The sequence below is a fragment of the Cladophialophora immunda genome (genome assembly GCF_000835495.1).
Source record: "Cladophialophora immunda strain CBS 83496 unplaced genomic scaffold supercont1.5, whole genome shotgun sequence".
Classification (NCBI taxonomy): Eukaryota; Fungi; Ascomycota; class Eurotiomycetes; order Chaetothyriales; family Herpotrichiellaceae; genus Cladophialophora; species Cladophialophora immunda.
In genome coordinates this window covers 2,032,798-2,055,536 of record NW_015622545.1, presented here as the reverse complement: position 1 = coordinate 2,055,536, position 22,739 = coordinate 2,032,798, and the positions used below count along the sequence as shown (strand labels likewise).

General features: G+C 53.9%; 1 protein-coding gene across 1 annotated transcript; it reads right to left on the bottom strand.

Annotated features, from left to right (window-relative positions):
- Positions 1-159: 159 nt before the first annotated feature.
- Positions 160-1,586, bottom strand: PV07_08923 (uncharacterized protein; the record flags this gene model as incomplete). The annotated part of the gene is made up of 2 exons (XM_016396129.1): positions 160-872; positions 956-1,586. The coding sequence occupies 2 exons, from the start codon at positions 1,584-1,586 to the stop codon at positions 160-162; spliced, it is 1,344 nt and encodes a 447-aa protein (XP_016245985.1).
- Between the last annotated feature and the right edge of the window lie 21,153 nt (positions 1,587-22,739).

The window sequence follows — 22,739 nt, the reverse complement described above, 5'->3', positions numbered from 1 at the left end:
CGCCGGCAAGACGGGAAATTGAAGCTAGTGGATGATGATGTCATTTATGCCAAGATTTCAAATGACGACTTATCAACCTCGATTTGGATTTTCTCCCTGCGCTGACCGGAAGCATCTTCTCCCAATGTGCCCCCCCCCCAAATGCCTCTCACTGAATAGTCAAGGGCGCAGCCTTGGTTCTGTGTTGTCAAACACCCCCTCCGGGTCGTACTTGTTCTTCAGGTCCATCACGAACTGGTGCTCCTTGCCGAACAACTGGCTAGTGTCGGTGTCTCGAGTCTGGGTCAGCGACGCATAAGTGACACCCAAAGCATCCCCCGTGCCATGCAATGCACCATACAACTCCCGATATCGCTGGGTCGAAGTTTTGACGTTGTCGGGATTAATGGTGATGCCGACTAGCTCCATCACAGAGTGAGGTAAGCGCGCTCCAAAGCAAGATCCCGGGTCAGGCTCTGCGGAAGGCCCTCGCATTTCATGGATCAACAACACGTTGGCCGAGTCCACGGGTAGTTTCGCGAGGAACTCTCCCACGACGTCGGCTGCCCGCTCTGTGACTTTGGCGAAACTTACCCCGTTGCATGCCTCAAACCCATACACTCTGCCCGGAGTCCACGACACAATGAGATTGATCAGTTCCGTCGGTGTCATCTCCTTGACCAGCGAGGTATCAGCTGCGTCCCCTAAAGCTGCGAGTTGGCCCAGATACTGTCTTCCAGCTTTCATGTCTGGAGAACTCCAAGCGAAGTTGACCGCGAACATCCAGCCTGACATGTCCCGCTTGGGGTACCAGAAGGGCGAGACCGCTCCAAACGGGGATTTGGTCATCGCATTATAGCCGGAGAAGTATTTGCGGACAGTCGCCTGTATTTCTGACGTGTGGAACAAGATGGTCCCCGCCAGGAACTGCGTATACCGTCAGCTTCGCAGTTCTTCAGTATGAGAAATATCATACTTGCCTTTTCAAATGGATATATCTTAATTCCCAGCTCCACCACAATGCCAAAGTTACCACCAGCTCCTCGGATTCCTTTCAGCAGTTCACTATCTGCTTCGATGATATCACCTTGCCAGGTCACCACACGAGCTCTCTGGATCTGGTCCACTCCCAACCCAAACCTCGGCGCCAACCAGCCGTAACCACCCATCATGGCCCACCCAGCATATCCAATGGTTGGTATATATCCAAATGGGGTAGTGAGCTTTTGGGAGGCCAATGTTTCGATAACATCCCCAATCAAAACACCGCCCCCGAGAGTAGCTGTCTCACGATCCTGGGCGATCTCGATCGTCTTCATCTTCCGCATATCGATCACCAAGCATCCTTCTGCAATGCTGCGACCGAAGACATCGTGGCCTCCTCCTCTGACGCTAATCTTGACCCCATGTCGCCGTGCAGCGTGCACAAAATCAGACACCTCGGAGGCGTTTCTCGGTCGGGCAATGGCAAGAGGTCTCGCTGGATTATCGATGACATAGGTGGGACGGATGTCTGCCCAGGCTGTGGATGAAGTGGTGAGAACCTCGAGGTCGGGCCTTTTGAAGAGGTCTGCGAGGAGTGGATGCATTTCCTTTGGAGAGCCCATGGTATGCAAGCCGTTAAGATTCACCTTGCTTCGACCAAATTGAGATTTCCACAGGCAACTGGGGCTTCTTCGATATGTTGCTGTCCGACTGATCTGCCTCGAGCTTGAGGTTTTCCATTCACAGCTGAAGAAAGGCACTCGCCTTTTATATTCCAGTCCAGAGAAGCTTTGTCGCCGCGGTTACAGGCTATACGCCTGGTCTGGCTTCTCATAAGGCTGTTCTGACCCTTCGTCAGCTGACAAATTGTGATGTTCTGGACAGCCATGGCAAACAACATCCGTGGGTATCCTCTTTACACCTCAGAGAATCGCCAAAAGGTCTTTTACCGGACTTAACATGCTGACGGTGCGAAACGGAAATACAAAGCTGCCTCTTTCGATTACGCCAAGTTGTAATCGACCAACGATGGAGTTAACCAAGAAGGAAGAGTTCATCAGCAAATCCAGGAGCTTGCCTCGGTCCTGGTTAATTTGGCCCGTCTTCATAAATGGCCATGCGCAACCTACGGAGACATTGGACCCCGGTCTCGTTCGAAGAACAACATGCGCCGCGATAATCCTTGGGGCTGTTTTGTATTGCTCTAGATCGACCGCTTTATTGATCCTACACCAGGGTATATGTCGCGGTAACGTCGGCAACGGCAGCTTCAGGATCCTGGTCGACGTCTAGACGAATTGCACCGAACCCGAGCGGAAGATGAAGCCTATGCTTGCGCATAAGTCAAGTCGGATCTCGTACAACTTGAGGTGAGATCTGACGGCCCCTGAGTTACGTAATTGCTTACAACGGCTCAGGCGGCTATATGCATCTGATATGACCTTTCTACACAGTGGAAGACAAGAGATGTAGGGCCTGACTTCCAAGACCATACCATATTATCACGGTTGAACCCAAAATATAGACTTCCTCTCAGACCTCTGTTATTGGTAAGATATCGCCTGCGAGCCTCGCAACACTTACCATGCTAGCTCCGAATCTCATCTGCTAAGGCCTGCTGATGGATCAATCATCGCCAAGCACCCCTTTCTGGAAATTCTGGATGGATTCAGCTGTGCGCCGAGGCTATGGGAATCATCTGATGATGGCGCATAGTATCCATTTCCGGGGAATTACACTCTCTATATCAGCGGAAGGCTGCCGGTGAGATGCTTCTTGGCGCCAAATGATGAGCCTCACCCCAAACTTGCCGCTTTTATAACGATACACCCTCCTCTCGTCGTCGCACTCACCTCGCTCACCTTGGCTCGTTGCCGGTCTACTGGGTACTACTTCTCGGTGCTTCTCCAGCTTCAACGCTCCCCCACTTCCGTGGTTTGTATTACGAATCCAGGATCACAGTCGTATACTGGACTTACAAGGTTGGCAGCAAGTGAGGTCACCTTTGAATCGCCTTTCCCATATCGACAAGGAGTTTGATCTTCTTAAAAGGGTATTCGAAATCTGGCTCATATGATGGACACTGAGATGGAGCTTGTACACTTTGCCAGGCGGCATGTGATTTGATTCTCTTATTGGACAACCATGCCGAAGCATCACGAATTGGGCATTTTTACTTGGAAGTATATCAAGCCTCTGTCACGACTCGGAGACATTTGACTCAGTCAAACACCACAGCGGCTGGAGCGTTAGTCGTTTGGAGCCTTTGAGAACTTGTGCCCCGGGCAGAGCTGACAGACTGCTATTGCACAGATCATCCAGCAGCTCCATCTATTTCCGTCCTTTCAAGAAACCTTTGATCACATTCCCAGTCAAAGTTGCGATGTTATTCTTGTAATCGTCCCATCCGAGTGAGCAGCACCAATTGATGCTACCCACCGAGAACACCCCTCCTCCACCACAGTTGATGTAGTACGTGAGATCCGACCGGATGAGAGGGTTCTGCGTGCCCAGGGTATTGGTGATCGGAAAGGGTGCGTCTTCAGGCACAATGCCAAACTCATCGGGATGGCCGGTGCTAGATGCAAGCACCTTTGCAGTCTCCGGACTTCCATTCCTGACGTCGAAGCGGTCCATCTCGTCACCACTGGCTCCCCCGCCGAGACCATACTCTCCCAGGATCTCGTCTTTGCCGATGTTTTCAAAGATCCAGGCCACGCTCTCGTCCGTCTTGCTCACTTCGGACCTTGCGTAAGGGACACCTGGCGCGGCCCCTTCGCCCGCGAATCCAATCGCAAAGAGCACATTGCATGCTCGACCTCGCGATCTCCATAAGCTTCCCTGTTGGCCATCCAGGCTGTGGATTCGCTCGCCACCAGGAATCTCGTACGATCGGGCACCCTGGTCCCCACGGCGGATTTCCATCCGGTGTGGCCGGGTGGTGATATCTGTGGAAGTGACCCAGTAGAAGCCATTTCCCCCCAGGTATATCAGGTTGCCGCCTTGCTTGGCATATGCTGTGTAGGCATTGTAAGAGTGGACGCTCGGGTACTCAGGGTGGCTTCCTGTGATGACCGTGTTGAAGCCTTCAATCGCTGCAACACCTTGCTCGTGGAGATCATGGTCCGTTACAGTCTCGTATGGTATACCCTCCCGCTCCAGGAACCCGATCATCATAGTATCTGCGCTGAATTCGCGAGGCCTCTTCCAGGCCCACATGACATAGTTGGGCCTCATGTTGAGAATAGGTCGCTTTGCCGAGGAATAGACCACTCCAGATCCGTCGTTGTGCACATCATAGTTCGATAAGCCCAAGTCGGTTCGCCGCCTCATCTTCTCAAAGTCTTCTGTAATGGTTATGTCGTTGATGTCGAAGCCGGGCCCTACGTCGATCGACGAGACACGCTTCCTGTTCCACAACTGCTCGTTGGCATACGCGAGGTAAGTGAATGTCGAGATGACGAACGCCACCTTACCCTGCCGCTCCGCCCATGCCTTTTTGTTGGGCCGGACAAAGAAAGGGATGCTGTCTGAAGCCCTGTCGGACTCGACCTCGACCGCATAAGCTCCAGAGCGAGCATCCGCTGGGATCGTGATCCGTATGTCAGTCTGCCACGCCGCATCGTCGAGATCGTCTTCATGAAAATGGATTGCCCCGTAGCCGTACTGAGCTTTGGTCCAATCATTCTCAGTCCCGTCCCAGTCATAGCCCTTGACAGCCCTGGTAGGAGCATTTACCAAGATGCCGTTGCGTCCATTGCCGGAGACGTCCACTATGGTATCAGTTGACATGGCGCGCGAGAAGTCGAACTTCACCAAGGTTGTAGGGGTTCTGCCCACAGTGTGAACCCGGGGGCTGTCAAGACGGCCGTTGAAGAAGTTGGTCGCCCGACGCAACCCCTTTGCGGCATCGCCTGCACGACTTGCGGCGAAAAGCAACTCACTGGTGTGTGAGATGGCGATGGGGTCTGCCAACTTGTGCGAAAAGGTGAAAGGATCGCCCGATGAAGCAGCGAATAGCGACAGAGGCGTGACAGAGATGGTGAGATCGGTACCGCGCCAACAAATGCCCACTCTCGACCACCTTTTCCTCTGTGGCTTGAAATTGGTCTTGATGGTCTCAATTTCGCGACCGTTTCCAGACCAGAATTCTACGCTCCCTGTTTCATTTATCGCCAGCGCGAAGCCCTTCTTGTCGCTGATCTCAAGTGACGACAGGAGCGTCTGGTAGTGGCCGGCTTCTGGCAACCAGGGTTGGAAGTAGAAGGAAATGTCGAGGCCCTGGACATCCACGGTCGAAGGGGGAAACCAGTTCTTCACCAATGCATAAGAGCCTGGTCGAGCAAGCTGAAACCTCCCCGTGCCAGTCCCAGCGGGACATTGAGAAATGATCTCCTTCTGCTCCTTCGGTGAATGCTCAAGATTAACGCCTTGAATGATTCGCACCGTCCGATATTTGTATTTCGGCTCCGTGCACGATATCTACATCCTAGTTAGTGACATTCTCTCGAGTCGGGTGGTCACGGTGGCCAATACCTTGATGTCGACTGCATCACCCGGGCTTACAATCCAGGGGTCTGCGTAGCCAATGATTTCAGCAGGGTAGCCTGCAGGAGCCACATCGATTGTTGACATCCTGGCGTAGGTACCTTTCTCTGACGTTAAACTATGGTGATGAGCCTGTTGCACCACTGCTTGCGCCGAAAGACTGAAGATGCAGAGTCGTCGTTTCTCAAGGCCACCAAATTATATAGGGCTTTTTTCCACTCTCGGAATGCTCTCAGTCTCACAGACATGCTTTCTTCGGCACCCCCAGCCAGTTAACATGAGCCAACCGCCGAGAGCCTAGGCCATGAGTGGCCATACCATATGTGGCTGAATTTCCCTTTTCGTCGAACTCAGCTTCCTCTTTGGGAACGAAAGGCCTTCGGCCCACACCTCCGCGAGCCTTATCACCAAAGTACTCCGTACAATATGCTTCTAGCCTACAAGCCCGTCGCTGAAACTCTATTGGACCTGGCTCTTTCTTCACGGCTCCCTCCCGATCGTCAAGTCTTCTGGTCTGGAGTTGATCGCCAGCCACGGGCACATCTTCAACACTATCTTCGCGACTCAAATGGAAGGTTAGATAAACAGACTGGGAAAGGTGCCCTCCAACCCTATCTAGGCTTCCAAGCCAGGCCAATCCGGCTTCGTCCACAAGTTGCACTTTTACACACACCACGGTGAACATGCATGCCTTGCACGTATAAAGGTGAGCTCGGTCATTCAGAGGCGGGCAAATCGTAAAGTATTGAGACCTTGCATTTTCCACTCTCTTTGAAATTTCACCTACGGTCACATCTTCACTATGGCGACCGCAGTCCCCGACGTCGTGCCAGGGACGATCCACCTGATCGACACTCTGCAGCATACAACTCACAACCATGATATTGTTCTCAATCCCCGTCCCAGCGCCGACCCGGAAGACCCGCTTAACTGGAAACCATGGAGAAAGCAATTGAACATCTGGATGGTGTACACGTACATCTTCGGAGTGGCCATTGCCACCGCCGTGCAGTACTCTGTGCTCACAAACATCTCTGAAGAGACCGGCATCTCCGTTGCCGACCTCAACACGGGAACCGGCTTGATGTTCCTCTTCTTGGGCTGGGTAAGAGATCCCTAAAATGCAATTCCTTTGGCACGCCGTTGTCGACCCTGCCTCTGTGTACAACGGCACGGGATTCCTCGGCTGACGGTCTTCAGGGATGCCTCATCTGGCAACCCATCGCTCTGGTCTTTGGTCGTCGAGGGGTGTATATTCTGAGCAGCCTTCTTGCAATCGGACCCATGGTGTGGACGGCGTACTCGCACTCGGCAGGAGAATGGTGGGCGCACAGAATCCTCATTGGCATTATTGTCGCGCCCGCCGAATCTCTGCCTGAAGTCTCGGTACCGGATCTATTCTTTGCCCACGACCGTGGCACTTACATCGGGTAAGCTTCCGCCTTATTGCCTTTCTGTTCATCTTCTCACGAGTGTTTGGATAGCCTCTACGCTTTGTTCGTCTTCGGAGGCAACGCGCTGGCGCCCTTCTTTGCCGGATTCATCACCGACGCACTGGGGTGGAAATCTGCCATATGGTTCGGCACAATCGTGCTCGCTGTCACCACCGTCATCATCTTCTTTGGCCTCGAGGAGACAATGTATTTCCGCGAGACCATCGAGGGACTGGACGAAGGAGACGCAATGCCGGACAATAAAGCAGCCCAGGAGCCATCGGCTCAACCTGACGAGGTCGATGAGAAAGTTCCCCGACTTGTCCAGGGCCAGGTCGCTTCGTCCACCACCGGTCGAGTGGCACACATGTATCCGCCGCCTCGGACTTATCTGCAGAAACTGGCCCTCTTTCGAAACGTCCCGGGTCGCCCATCCGTCAAGCAGATGTTCGTCATGATGTATCGGCCCCTGCTCATCTTCTTCTATTTTCCGTCCGTCGACTGGGCCGGATTCCTGTACGGCGTCTCGCTGTCCTGGTACAACGTGTGCAACGCGACGATGAGCCTGATCCTGAGCGGGGCACCGTACTACTTTTCGCCCACGTCGGTCGGCGTGGCCTTCCTCTCCCTGTTTGTCGGCGCCGTTCTCGGTGCTCTGTGGGCCGGGTATGCCGGGGACAAAGCGGCCCTCTACCTCGCCCGTCGCAACGGCGGCGTGCGCGAGCCCGAGCATCGCCTCTGGGTGCTTCTGGTCTCCGGCATCATTGGAGCGGTCGGCTTCATCCTCTGGGGCGTTGGCGCCGCGAACGGGATCCACTTCATGGGCCTGATCATCGGCGTCGGCATGGTCGAGTTTGGCGTCGTCGCAGGCGCGTCGACGTCCTTGGCCTATGACATCGACTGCTTCAAGGAGATCGCGGGGGAGACGCTCATCCTGGTCATCGTCATCCGCAACACCATGGGGTTCGGCATGTCGTACGGAATCACCCCGTGGATCGCCGCACAGGGACTGACCAAGACCTTTGTCGCCGTGGCCATGCTCTCGCTGGGCACCACGCTGACGTTCTTGGTGTTTATCGTCTACGGGAAGGCTCTGCGCAAGTGGTCGGCAAGGAGGTACTGGGAGTATGTCAGCACGCTGGTCGTAAAAGTCGAGCATTGAACCAGACCCGAATTGCGCGGTTACGTGCACATTGGGCCTTCAAGTCTACCTCTACCGGGGTAATTATACCAGGGCAACTACTTGGAAATGGAGATCGTGGGACAAGACCGAGCCTCATGCGTACGGTGGTGGAAGAACGAACACGTATTGTCGGTTCCTTTGGCTGGTACTGTATTCCAGTCTGGACCTCTGGCGCCATCTTTCGAGTTTAGTTACAGAGATTCTTTCCTTCGACGAGTGCCTGTCGTAATCTCCTGCAAATGCCCTCTATCATTCCCAACGTCCCGCCCGAGCCCCTTTTCGATGCCTCAGCTAAGCACCATCCAATTCCCCCAAATCCTGGTCCTGGGCACCACCCGGGAACGGTGCGTGTCAAGCTCGTCATAATATGCGCTTCGGTAGATATTTGACATAGAATAATTCGTCTGTGTCATATCCTTTGAGGGACAATCTCGAGTGGACTTCTGACAATGTAGTAATTAGATCCTGCGATGGCAAGGCTGGGTCACTCGGCACACAAGGGTCCATGCAGGAATATTGCACGCTAAGTTCGGCAAGGCGTTCGTACTATCCAGAAGTGGTCAACTCTCCTTCCACATTGATGCATGGTCTGCAGTGTCTCTCCCCGGCCATGTGTATTCAGCGGACGAAAATATGAATCGGGGTTAGCGACAGTGGTCCCAACCGCTGTCGCGATGCTCGATGGTACATCCTTGATCTCTACTATTCGAGTTCGCCCACCTGCCTCTTCGAGCCATGCCTGGCCTTGAAGAAAAGAGGGTCGAGGTACTCACACCGCGTCGGGGATTTGAGCCACGGTCTTTCGCCGTTGCTGATTCTCTAGTCCTCTTGATGAGTTTGGCTCACATCATATAAAACATAGACACGAGGTGTTTGTTTGCACAAGCAGTCATTCGTGAATCGTTGACACCTGATATGGCGAACCACATCCGCATTCACAACCCGAGGGGCCTCTCCGATCCGACACCTTTCGTTTATTCGCACACGGCTTCGGTCGAGCCGGGATTCCGATACATCCACGTTGCAGGCCAGGTCGGCTTCAACAAAGATGGCTCGATACCTACGGACTTCGCAGCCCAGGCTCGTCTGGCCTTTGCAAACCTCAAAGTCTGCCTTGCCGAGTCCGGCGCTACCATCCGGGACATAGTCTCCCTGACCACGTATATCGTCGACGACGGCGCCGCGAGGCTGATTTGGGACCTTTTCCGAGAGCTGCTCACCGATGAAAAGGGCTTGTTCGCCCCTCCCGCTGCGGTGATACCTGTACCGGCGCTCGCAGCTCCCGGGTTGAAGATCGAAGTTCAATGCGTGGCAGCGACGAGGCCCCGATCTGTCCCGGTCGCCGATACTATTCCCAGGCCTATCCAACCCATCACCGAGGTCGACGTTATTGTGGTGGGCGGTGGTCTGAGTGGCATGCAAGCCGCTACTGACGTGCAAAATGCCGGGCTGTCGTGCCTTGTTCTCGAAGCCAAAGATAGAGTCGGAGGCAAAACGTTCACGACAAAGGTTCAGAACGGCACCGGTGTGCTGGATCTGGGAGGTGCCTGGATCAACGACCAAACACAGCCCAGAATGTATGCGCTGTTCGAGAAGTTTGGCTTCGAGCCGATCGTCCAGCGGGTCAAGGGGGATGAAGTGTTTAGGAGCAATAGATCGAGTCAGATACACCGGACAGCGTGGCCAGGCCTGCCACCCGTCGAAGCAAGACAGCGTGAAGTCTGGACCAAGATTGCCGACTCGCTCGACGAAGATTGTAAGTCGATCGATCTGCATGACTCCACGGCCAACACCCATATCGAGGATATATCGCTGGGAGAGTATTTCCGCCGCAAAGGTGCAGACAAGGGCGGATATGCCTTCAACTTCTGGAGAGCCTGGATCAGGGCTCTGACTGGCACCGAGCCTGACCAGATCGGATTGGTCTACATGCTCGACTATATCAAAAGTGCCGGTGGTGTCCAAAGCCTGCTGAGCGACGGACCTGACGGAGCCCAGTACATGACCAACCGACGAGGTGAGAGAGTGGTGCCCCTTGCCATGGAAAGTGGTAGCTGACGGTCGTGCACAACAGGAAACCAGACCATTTCAAAGCGCCTGGCGGCGGATCTCAAGGCCAACAGCGTGCGACTGAGCACTCCCGTCAACCGAATCACGCAGACAGGCGACGGTGCACTGGTCGAGACCATGACAAGGGAGATCTTCAGGTGCCGGAAAGTCCTGGTCGCCATCCCGACGCCACTGTATCGACACATCAAGTTCTCTCCACCGTTGCCGGCGGACAAGCTGGAATACGTCAACTCGGTCCACCTCGGCCCCTACTGCAAGTGCATCTTGATCTACGCCACGCCGTGGTGGCGCGATGCGGGCCTGAACGGCTCCTTCATCGACCTGGACGGGCCGGTGACCTTCTCGCGCGACGTCTCCTCGGACCAGGACGGCATGTATGTGATTTCCTGTCTCATCTTCGGCGACTACGCACTGGATTGGATGCGGCTGCCAATATCTCGTCGAGTGCAGGCGGTGAAGGATCAACTGGCCAACATGTTGCCAGAGGAATACCGTAGCAAGGTCAACGACACGATCGAGACGATCGAGAAGAACTGGTTCACCGAGCTCTGGAGCGAAGGCGTCCCCTGTCCAATGCCCGCCCCTGGCGGTATATGGCCGCGACTGGGCAACGCACTGCGCAGGCCGTTTGGCAATCTGTACTTCATAGGGACCGAGACTGCCATCGAGTGGAAGGGGTATATGGAGGGAGCAGTTCGTGCTGGCGAGCGGGGTGCAGCCGAAGTCATTGCTGCGATAGGGAGTGAAGGCAGCCCAAAGACCGGACCCAAACTTTGAAACTATAGAAGAGATTGTTCAAATGCTCCCGACCAAAGGTAGGAGGTATTGGTACATGTTGGCAATAGAGATGTGGTCTGCCTCAACCAAACATCCACTCTTTCCCTAGATCCAGTTCGTCCATGGCGCTGCCCGCTTCCTGCAGCTGTAAATTCGACTGCACAGGCTGGGATGCGGTGAACACGTTCCCCCACCATACATTCGGATCCCCTGTGACCTCCATCAGCGTCCAGGTGGCCTGCATGAGACCCAGGGCATCGTCGAACAGGCGCAGGCCACTCAGCCTGCGCCATCGCCGACAGTAGTTCTCGGCCATGATGCGGAAGGGCAATTGTTCCGGGTCGTCGTCCAGCTCGCACGCCGCAAAGATGAGTGGGATCAGACACTGCTTCTGCAGATTCGACTCGGGGGGAATATCCATCACCAGCCAGAGGATCTCTTCGGCAAGAAACCTGCAGCGCATGATGGACGTCGAAGGCAGCTGAGACGGCTCGACAGCCGGCCTGCCACCCAGGGGCAGACCCAGCCCGAAGGAGGACCCGGCACTCTGACCTTGCTGGGTGTCTTCGGCGGGACTCGAAGCGTTGACGCCGAAAACCCGCGTGTAGTACAGGAGCAGACCTAGTCGCCAGCAATCAAACAGCGCGGCAATGCCCCCATCCCGTGGATCCAAGACCACGGTCCAGAGATTCCGTTCCAGGGCGGCGGCTTCGCTGCCCTGGACATTTCGTGAAGCCGCTTCGGCCATGTCGTAGACTTGGAGGAATAGATCGTCCGGGCAGCCGTTGAGGGCGAGCAGGTTCCAGCCCGAGATCGATCGCCAAGCCATCAGTTCTTCAATCCATTTGCGAGGAAAGATTGGATTTCGTCTTGAAATCAGCGCGCTAGTCGTGTCATACCATGCGAGCTGAGCGATCTGAGTCTGGAGAGGCGGGTTGTACTGGGCAATCTCGATGCCGCCTCCAGCCTGGATGACGCTGTACGCGCCCCGAAAGTGGACTGGCCAGTTCGAGTACGCGGTTTCGACGTACTGTCGCACTTTAGTAAGCGTCCGGAAGGAGAAGGGGGAAACGCAGGGTTCACTTACGTCGAGGCCGATCAAGGTCAGGATGGTGCCGACCAAGGTCGCTGGATGGGCGGAATGCAGAACGGAACTGAACGCGCTCAAGGCTCGGTTCTTCAGGTGCATTACCTCCAAGCTCTCGGGTTGGTCCAAAAGATGAGCCCGGTACCGCCGACTCAAGGCGACGATTGCGTCCATCAAGCAAGGGTTGTCAAAGGCCATCGGAAGACACATGTGCCAGGGGTTGATCTGGACCTTGAAAGTCAGAGTCACAAAAGAGAATCTCCACCGATAGAAATCCAGGACTTCAGACACCCGGGGTGACAGTCGGTAGAGATCCGGGAACTCGAGGCGAGGATTAAGGCATCCATGGCGCGAGCTCGTGGCGACAGGCTGAGGACTGGACAGTACCAACTCGAGCTCGGAATCCGCAAGTTCAGCACTGGGTTCAGACAAACTGAGGATACTGGCTGTTGCGGAAAACGCCCTCGGTCGTTTGCGTGGAGGGAGTGGCCTGGAGTCTTTGCGTTTCCGCAGTCGCTGGGGACGATGGCCCGGTAAGCTGAGCCTCCGTCGCTTGACGCCAGTTTCTTGCACGAAGGCAAAGTCTGTAGGGCCTGCGAGGGACATATGTCTGTCTCTCCCCCCGGATGCATCTCCAATGTGAGGTGCAGGAGATATCTTTCGACTGAGCTTCCCGCGACTGGCGACGCCGCCCAGCCAGTTCAAGACCTGAACGTACCCACCGCAGTTATCCCCAGACGTCGCACAGATACCGCAGCGTGGCCTCTGCCGGTCACAATGTCGTTTGAAGGACTGGCATGTGTGGCAGTCCGACTCTGCACGGCCTAAGGAATTTGTTCGGGATGAATGCAGGGCAAATGGCTCCCTGCCATTAGAAGGGCCGAACACAAAGGACAGAGCGTGCTTAGTTGAGGTGGCAAAGCAGGAGGAATACGTCGTGCTTTGGGCCATCTTGCAGCTGCAGACGACACATTCCCGACAATCCGATATTGCGACGGCGAAGGCGTTGTAGATGGGGAGAGATTTCAGGAAGATAGGAAAGACATCATTATTGAAGACGGGGGGCACGCGATACCGATAAGGACGAAAGCGGAAGGAAAGAAGCGGGGTCTCGACTCTCAAGCATCGACCTCGGCCTAGCCTTGATTTTAACTTAGGCCTTCATGGGCCGCGAGCCAGTGCAAATCTGGAAGAAGGGTCACCTCGTGCTTCTGAGCACCGTTCAACAACGCGATACGAGCGGAGACGGAGTTCGTGCTCATCAAATTCAGGCTACATATGTCTGTCGGGCAAGTTCAAGAGTCCACAACCCTGACCAGCACAGAGCTTGAGGTTCTTGATAGAGGGGTTCTGTCTAGTCCAGCGAATGGCTCTGGACCATGCACACAGGCACGCAGTGGCCTTTCAAGCCAGAGAGGCGTCTCAGTCTAATACCACAACTTCTCATTGGGCTGGATCCCACTCTTCTCACAGTGCTCGACGTACATGCGCCAGAAGCTGAAGCCGTCCATGATTTCCCTCAGGCTGTTGTCGTCATGGAAAAACTCGATCGACCCCATGACGTTGAAGAGAACCTCGGCGCCTTCTCCCATCCACAACGTATGGATCGTGCCTGGGTTTTCGGTGATGTAGTCTCCAGCCTTGGCCTTCCATGGATATCTGGATGTTAAGATCTCAAGTCAGGGAGAGTTATGTGGCGGGTGGAATAGAGCTTGCGCGTACTCATAATAACCCCAGCTTCCACCGACGGTATAGGCCTTGACTTCGCCTCGATGCCGGTGCTTGCCGAGCTCTGCACGCGGATCCGTCTTGAGGGCGATCACATACGTACCGCTCCTGTTGTCGAAGCGGAGTGGTTTCACCCAGATCGTGCCTGTCCAGTGGTACCAGCAGGTGTCATTCTCATTGTCGATATACACGTCTGGAGCCCCCAAGTCGGCGGCAATCCTGAGCTCCTTCAGCTCATTGTCCTTGACACGGTCGACAGGTTGATTGGATGCACCTACGGTGGTGACTTTAGAGACCACTGTTGGCAACGCTGTGTCAATAGAGGGAGCCATAGTCAATGAGGTTACTCTGACGAAAACTAGGTAAGTTGTGAGACGGAAGTTGTCTTCTGGACTTGGGCTAGGTAAAGATTTACCAAAGATATATGATGGCCATCCAACAAGACTTGTCAGAGACAATGCTTCCTCTGACAAGCTGGGGCGAGTGGACTCATCCAATGATAGAACAAACAATTACGTTTACTTACGTTTTCTCTGCGAACAAGACCAGCGACGTGTTTCCACGACCCCCGGTGGCCTCCTTCAACGGCTTGCTGCAGTTGACGATGACGCATCTCAGCTCTCGCCACGGTGAAGGTACTATTGGCCATCTTCATCAAGAAGGCAGGCGACATAGCCCGAACGGTATAATTCCTGTCGCTTCCTCCGCTTTTCTTCAGAAAGTATAATCAGTAGCGTGTCTCCGCAAAATCTAGCATGTAGTCAATACGGGGTCCAGGCTGTCATTGGCGACGCGATGCTTGAAAATGCGGGTGCAGTCTAGCCACGCCGATTAATAGTATGTAAAGATTTGGATTTGGAATTGCCGAGTTCACCTGTGGATCGTAAGATGGCGAAACTCGAATGCCCTATCGACCATCCCAAATAGGAAGGAGAACTGGACCGTTCAGGTTAGACTGGGAGCGTGAGAGACTTTTCTCAATGGAGGGAACTCGAATACCCAAATGAGATAGAGCACGAGGCGAGGGTGAGGGTAATGGTGTGATGGAGTTGCCAGAGAATAATCGAGCAGTTAGGGACTGAGATTCGAATGGTCATTGCTAACAGCATCGATGTGCATTGATAGTAGGAGATCATTGTAACACAAGCTACGGGAACACTGCAGCTACAGGACGTGTCAGGTGTCTCGTCGCCCAACAATGGTATATTGACCAGCTTTCATAATCTATTTCTTACAAACCCATAGTGTTTGGGAACTAGGGACCTTGCAGCGGACCGGGGGATATGTGCTGGGCTTCGTTTTAGTTCCCTGGTGCGCACTCCCGGAAAAGCAAGCACAGAGATATGGGTCCTGACGAAGCAAGTGATACATTGAGAGACGAAAGACGGGTTTTCCGCAAGCTACTTGCCTTTACGGGCGCATCGTTCATCATGTATATCTTGCAAAGCCGGTGCATACCCGATCATACCTTACCCTCCTGGTCCAAATTGTTGACGCGCTATCCAGAGACGGTGATATGCGCACGTTGAGCCGGCGGCATGTACGCATTGACTTTGTGCTGGTAGCTGGACTCCCCTGGTGATGGAGTGAGAGAATCAGTGTGAGCGTCTCTAAGTCAGCTACCAACTGGTCCTCCACTCCCCCCTGAATGTATTCAGGAGCCTAATAATCACCAACAATCTTCCTCAGCTCGCCACGGCGACTTTGTGGTAGAGGCAAAGACCTCCATCCGACAAGCAACTCTGAAAACGAGGCGATTTTACTACCATGAAGTTCCCGGCACCTCTGGGGCTGCTAGCCTCTGCGAGTGTCTTTCTATCCCATATGCCACGAGTTTCTGCAGCCCGTGTGCAAGGTGATCTTTATGCCCACGCCATAGAACTCATGCAGGCATCGCCTTTGCTGGATACCCACGTCGACTTACCTCCAATACTCCGGAGTCTAAGTGAGTGTTGCCGTTGGCGACCAATTCCCATCCTTCCCGCAGCGACTGTCTCGTGGACTTTGTTCCCATCTGATGAGTTGGCACGCAAACTAAGATTGAAACAGGTCGCAACCCTCTCGATGTCATTCCAGACCTTGAAACTCGGGTCCCGGGGCATGTCGACATCCCCAGGATGAGGGAAGGCAGACTGGGAGGTGCCTTTTTTACCGTTTGGGCCCCTTGTCCTGACACTCTGGGTCTGGATCCGGGGAAGGATTTCCTCGGGAGGACAGATGTGGGTTTTATGTTGCCTGAGATGAGGTGAGGCGCTGACGTGCGTAGAGCCTGCGAGATGCGTTGGAAGTCCTCGATCTGATTAAGAACATGATCAAGCAGCACCCGGATGTAAGCTGCTAATCTTGAGGTTCTTCTTCTTATACCGATGCTAACTTCAGGCTAAGCACTTACAATATGCCCATTCATCGGCCGACATCAGGGCTGCATTTGAGAACGGCAAAATCGCTTCATTGATAGGTATGGAAGGGTATGTCGATAGCACCCCTGCCTTCTGTCGAACTTGGCTTACAGGGCACTAGCACTCATATGTTGGGCAACTCACTCTCCACAATACGGCTTTTCGCTGAGCTAGGCGTTCGCTATGTGACGCTGTCGCACGTCTGTCACACTGGTCTGTGTCAATGGCCCTCAACTGTTTGACCATCACATCTGACGAATACTTAAGCATTTGTTTCTTCAAATGGGGGAGGTGGTCCCATGCAAGCCGCACACCCTGGCAATGCGCTTTCCGACTTGGGACGGGAACTTGTCTCGGAACTGAACAGACTGGGCGGTGAGTTGGACGTTTGTATGTCTGTTGTGAGAGTGCTGACAGCCCGTACAGTCATGATTGACCTGGCACATACCTCCGACGCAACCATGAAAGAGGTACAGCTCAACAACGAACACGACTTGACGAAGAAGAAACTGACGTACTAGGTCATCGCCATGTCCAAAGCACCTGTCGTATGGACACATGCCGGAGCACGAGCGATCGTGGATCATCCTCGCAATGTGCCCGACGACATCTTGCAACTCATCGGCGACGGGCCGGGCAAGAATGGCGGCATCGTGTAAGACTGGCACTTGATCTTTTTGGCTGACCATTCTAACACGTCAGCCAGCCTTTCGATCTTCTACCCACATTTTATCGGCCCTGCAGACACGGCGAATGTGTCACATGTGGCAGACCACATTGAGCACATCGCAGGGATCGTAGGCAAGAATCACGTCGGGATAGCCTCTGACTTCGACGGGATGTACACGACCGTGATAGGGCTTGAAGATGCCAGCAAATACCCCAACCTGGTAAGTCTCGCCTGCTCCTTCAGCATGCGATCCCTACACCTCGCGGCTTCACACAGGTCTTGCAGACGAGCTAATAAGAGCAGATTGTCGAACTCCTGGAACGTGGATGGACAGATGGGGAAATCAAAGCCGTAATGGGAGAGAACCTTATGAGAGTGATGGATGAGGCAGATGCCACGAAACGCCAGCTGGAGCACGAACTCCCCTCTTCAGAGATATACGAGAAGAGAACCGATCTACCCGCGCCGTGGGCTGGGGCCGACTCTGTGTATTGGCCCTATGAGGTCCAAGAGACGGTGGCAAAGATGTTCCCGAAGCACGATGAATTGTGAGACGGAACCAGGAACCTGATGTCAATTTCCAGAGTATGGGGTTGGTTTGATCCCACAGCATAGCACCCTAGCGACTAAACATTGACATATATCTAACATGACATACTCCTCCTTAATACCTTCGATTTCATAAGCTGTGCATATAGCATACGCTATATTCATTTGCGTCCACAATGTCAACGGTGTGTTGGTACCACCCGCACACATTTTACGAATGCAGGAACGATGTGTAGCCTACGATCGACTGTTCGTCCACATCGGCATCAGTAGAGCCATCCATGCACCGAGCGAAACCTCCCAAGCCTTCGAGCTCTGTGGTGTCGTAGTGAGATAGAAACTCGTAGCCGTCCTCACCGCCACCATCGTCCCAATTCTCGATATCATCGTCCTGTGCGGGAACAGGTCCCAGTACAGATCTCAGTCGCAAGTGTCGGCACAAGGCTAGGAGCTGAACTCGTGCCTGCTCCTTTTTGACCGGCTGTGGCTCAGACTGTACCGCCAGGAGTACCTGGGTCCAACGCGACAGCATAAAGGGCCCCGCCGGAGGGTCGTAGATCCCGCTGCCCACGGCCGCCGTCCGGTCGAGGTCGATGGCGGCCTCGGTGGCCATGTTTCCGTCCTCGAGCGGGGCGGCCGTGACGTGGTAGGCCACGTTGTAGAGCTGCTCGAGGAAACTTATGGTCTCGAGACAGCCGTGCGCCAGCGGCCAGGACTTTTCCCAGGACTGAAAGACCTCGACGAACAGCCGGAGATGACGGTTCGGGGGGGTTGAAGGCGTGGCCTGGGCAGAACCCGTCGGGTTCGGAGTCGCAGCCTTGACGCACGCTCCGGAATGGGCGCTCCAAATATGAATGGTGGCTGCACACATCATGGCCAGGCTGGTGAACGGCGATCGAAGGATCTCCCTGGCCACGTCGTCGCCTTGGAAAAGTAGGCTAACCATGGTCGTGATCTGCTCGGCGTGGTGAAGACATTTGCGGATTGCGGTGACTTGACGGTCAGACAACCGCATGGCAGAGGGAGCCGTGTTCATCCCAGTATACGGAAGATACAACTGCGGTACCAGGCAGAAGGCGTGAGACACCACCATGTGGAATGTCACAAACAGATTGCCTTGGCCCAGGAGCCGGAATGCGCGGAGGTTGTGTTTGGACCAGGACATGCGATCAGGCAGTTGAGATATCCAGTTCGCAAAAGTGGTCTCGAAGGGGTTGGTATACTCGCTACCAAGGTCCAACGATTGATCTTGCACGACCCAGGCCCGGACATGCTCTATCAGAGTGTTCAAGATGTCGACTGCCTTGATAAAGTATGGCAGAAGATCTGGATGGTCGGGTTGAATGCGGACGAACTCAGCCAGCGTCGGGCTTGGATAGTCCTCTCCAAACATGAAGGATGCTTCCGGACAGGGCAGCTGAATATAGGTCCACTGGGTTTGGATCGCCGTAGGACGACAAAGGGTGATGGAAATCAGAATATCTACCACGACACAACTCCACATGCATCTCCGTCGGGTCTCCCGCTCGAGTGGTGGATGCCTATGATGATATTCCTTCATGAGGCGGAGGCTGTGAGCCATGCGAATGGCGAAGCCTGCATAGATATATGAATTGTATCCTGCCCTTGCTACTAATTCCCTCAGAGCAAGGATTAAGTTTGCCTGGATGTTTTTGACTGGAAGAAATATTCAGCGGATCTAACACCGTGAAGCAGAACCAGGCGATGAACCATACCCGTTGGTTGATCAGATGTATCTCTTGCCAGCTGTCTGACTCGTGGAGCCAATCTCTCAGAGACTTGCCAGGGCGAGTCGCCTTCGAAGTATCTGACGCTCGTGTCATGGTCCAGGTAGAGGGCAGCAAGCGTGCAAATCGCCAGCCGGAGGAATTCTGGATGGTGTTGGAAGTCGGTGCCGTCGAAGGTAGGCTTGTGTATACTCAAACGCACAGGCTCCAAATGAGACGTTAAGAAGAATGCATCCAAGAGGAAACGATGCTGGGTCTCTGACAGTTCTTCGAGCTCTGAGTCCACGAGGATTCCTCCGGCATCTGGCCATTCGCAGCTCCGATTGAGCCGACGGCAATTTCTGCATGAAGGCCGGACACCATCGCACTTTGATTTCCTCCTGCGGCTGACTCACGTAAGTCTTGTGGCCCTACTGAAGCAAGTCACAATGCTTTACCAGATCAAGCACGCCTGAGGGGTCCGCCTGCGTGGGCTCGGCTCGATCGTTGTAGCTTTCCGCTTCTGACTTGGGCCGTGTCTCAAAGCTGTTTGAGCTTGTCGGGAAGAAAATTCAGCCATCTTTGTGATCTAAGGTAAGGTGCGAGGAAAAGTAAGGGGGAGGGAGTCCGGTAGGTTAAGATCGGGAGTGCCGTGCTTCGGTTTATCAAAGTAATGGCGAGGACCATTGTCCGGCGGTACTAATCCTGGACATTGGACGGCAATTCCAGCCTCCCTGCTCGACTGCCAACACGAGATCCAAGCCGGCAAGGAGGGCGGAGAGCCTCAGATGAGGCCATCTTGCATCCAGGCCCGGGGGCCCCATAGTCCTCTCAGCATTTCCCCGCACCGGTTCAAGTTTCAACTTCCTTATTGGGAAGGAGAGTTGTCCGGATTGGGAAGCAGGATTTCCTAAGTTGGCACTAAGGTAAAGCCGAGTGAAATACTTTTATGCTTTGCAAGATACTCGCATTATTCTGCCCGATGCCCTCTGAAACACCTTGACTGGGTCAATTAGATGGTGTCCCAATTCATCGACTAGTCATTTGACAGCAAGTGAGAAGATCAAGAATGGCCACGGCAGAGGTTTTACGTAACATTCCACAACGGCAGAGGTCTAGAATTTTCTGTTCGGAAGTTCTGCATGTTCTTTGAGGACAGGAAAGACTTTCCACAGACATTGAAGAGCTAGGCTCGGTGGTGTTCTCCCCGCTTCAATCTTGGATGCCAGACGTCCTCAAAACTCCGTCGGTTTAGTGAGTCTCCTAATTCACTGCTTGTCGGTGACAGTCTCCTCCGAAACCGGGCTATGACTGCTTCTAGGAGAATCTGCTGGCAAATCAAGGTGCAGAATCTCGGCTTCATGGGTCGGGATGAACACGACGTCTTTCTCGGCTTCATAGTTGGTCTCCGTCACGTATTTCCCAATATAATACAGTACTGGCAGCGCTGAACCGATTTGAGCTACAAATTGAGCGATGCTTTGATGTCTGACGAGTGGTGTTAGTGGCTTCTGGAGATGGTGCACAAGAAAATTTGCATACTGAAGAGAGACCGTGCCTGATGCGGCGACACCAAAGAATGCAGCTATACCGGAAGCTGTTCCTCCTTTTAAGAGGCCTGCATAACGACCAACTCTCATTGGCTCGTTCGTGATGGTCATGACCAGCCTGGGAAGCATTAGCAGGCCAACGAGCTCTAGACTGAAGATTGTCACTTACCACGAGATGAACATGGGTACAGAGGTGACGCTCAGTTGGAAGAGCTGGAAGATGACGAAAAAGCCGGCGAACCCAGGATCAGTCCAATCCACTCCATTAGTCTGAGTGAATGTCCCGCTCGGGCGTGTGTACATCCATCCAAGCTCTCCCGCATAGGCAGCCAGGAGAGTGATGAACATGTATGCGAAGCCCAGATACGCTCGTGCTTTCCTGGATAGCTTCTCCGTGTCAAGGATCATCCGCATGGACATGAAGCCGAGGATCTCGAAAATGGCACCGATGAAGACACACAGAGATCGAGTCCGAAGGTTGAACCAATAAGCTGGGGGCAGTTTTTAGCACATGGCTTCACTCCTTCGAAAAATGGACTGGTGAGAATTGAACGTACCACTGATGGTTGGCTGGAGAGTGACGGGAATTTCGCAGTTCAAAAGGAGTGGAACAACCAACAAAGTGCGAACGTCTTTGAATAGCATGGCAATACCCTTGGTCTCATTCCACCACGATTCATGTCGAAAGACAGCAATAGGCTTCCCTTCGTGCCGGACATCCTCGGGCCTGCAGATGAACCAGGCCAGGGCCACTCCAAGCATCATCAGTGATAGAAAGATGGCATAGACTGACTGTGGTGTAACATGCACCGTGGGATCGTCGATGCTTACACCCATGACCACGGCGGCACCCACAAGAAGGCCTGCTCCCCCCAGACTGTTTTGGATCATGAAAAAGGTCCCTTTCTCATGCTCGGGCGCATATCCAAACGCGATGAAATTGGACACTGTCCAGAGAAGTCCGGCAGAGAACCCCACGACCGCACCGCCGATAATAGGGTATACTTCTGAACTGGTTTTCGCCGGGCCATAATCAAAGTACCATAGGCCTGAGACGTAGAATGGATATCCAAAGGCACCGATCTGCGGGCCGTAGGTCAGCCTTGTCTTTGACGCAGGAGGTGAGGGACAAACCATAAGGGTATATCTGGGTCCTAGGGTATTCAGAGTACTCCCACCGAAAGTCCCTGTCACTCCAAAGACGCCATAGAACACTGCGGCGACGATGTTGTTGACATGAGCCGCATCGACCCCTCCTCCACCCGCTCCGAGGTTGAGCACCGCTGCGTAGATGCCAACGGCGAAGAAGAGGACACCGCCAGAAATTGTATTCTGCGTCCTTGAACTGTGGAAACTCTCGTCAGCTCAGCAAGCAAGAAGTGGTGAGAACATTCTGACCTGTACCTGTTCAACTTCATATTCATGATCGCTTTATAAGGGAGTCCTGAGGCAAAGGTCGTCGGGCTGCGTAGTCTGGCTGAGGGCTCGGTCTGACGAGGCAGCACAGGTGTTTGTTTATATGCTCAACCATCTCGCTCTCGGCGGCCAGGGGGGACTACTTCCACAGTAGCTTGGACCAGTATCTTTCCAATCCCCGAGTGGCACTGTGCACTCTGACAGAAGAACAAGATTGGGCTCGTTCAGGCTAGACGATCGCCTAGGCCATTCGATTGTTGGTCCACATCCGCATTACCTCGCTCAGGCACGGAAAAGCCGGACCCTATTTCTTATCACACGCGGGAAAGCCTGCAAAAGCACGACGGGAACGAGACAATCCAGGATAGGGAATCCACTCATCGAATTGCCAAAATCTCTGAGGAAGTCCCACAATTGATCCATTTCTATTCAGGAGAGGGCTAAGCCTGTTGTCGGCAAAAGGGTCTTCTTCCAGACGGAGCACTTGTCGCCCATAAAAGCTACCTGTGTGAAGCGGTTGCGCCGGCTTCAGAACGTAGTCGACTCTCACTTCTCAACAACTGGCCTGGACAAGCAGCATAGGGACCAGTGACCACGCGTACCGAAGTCGCAGCCAGCTAAAACACGTCTACACGTCTG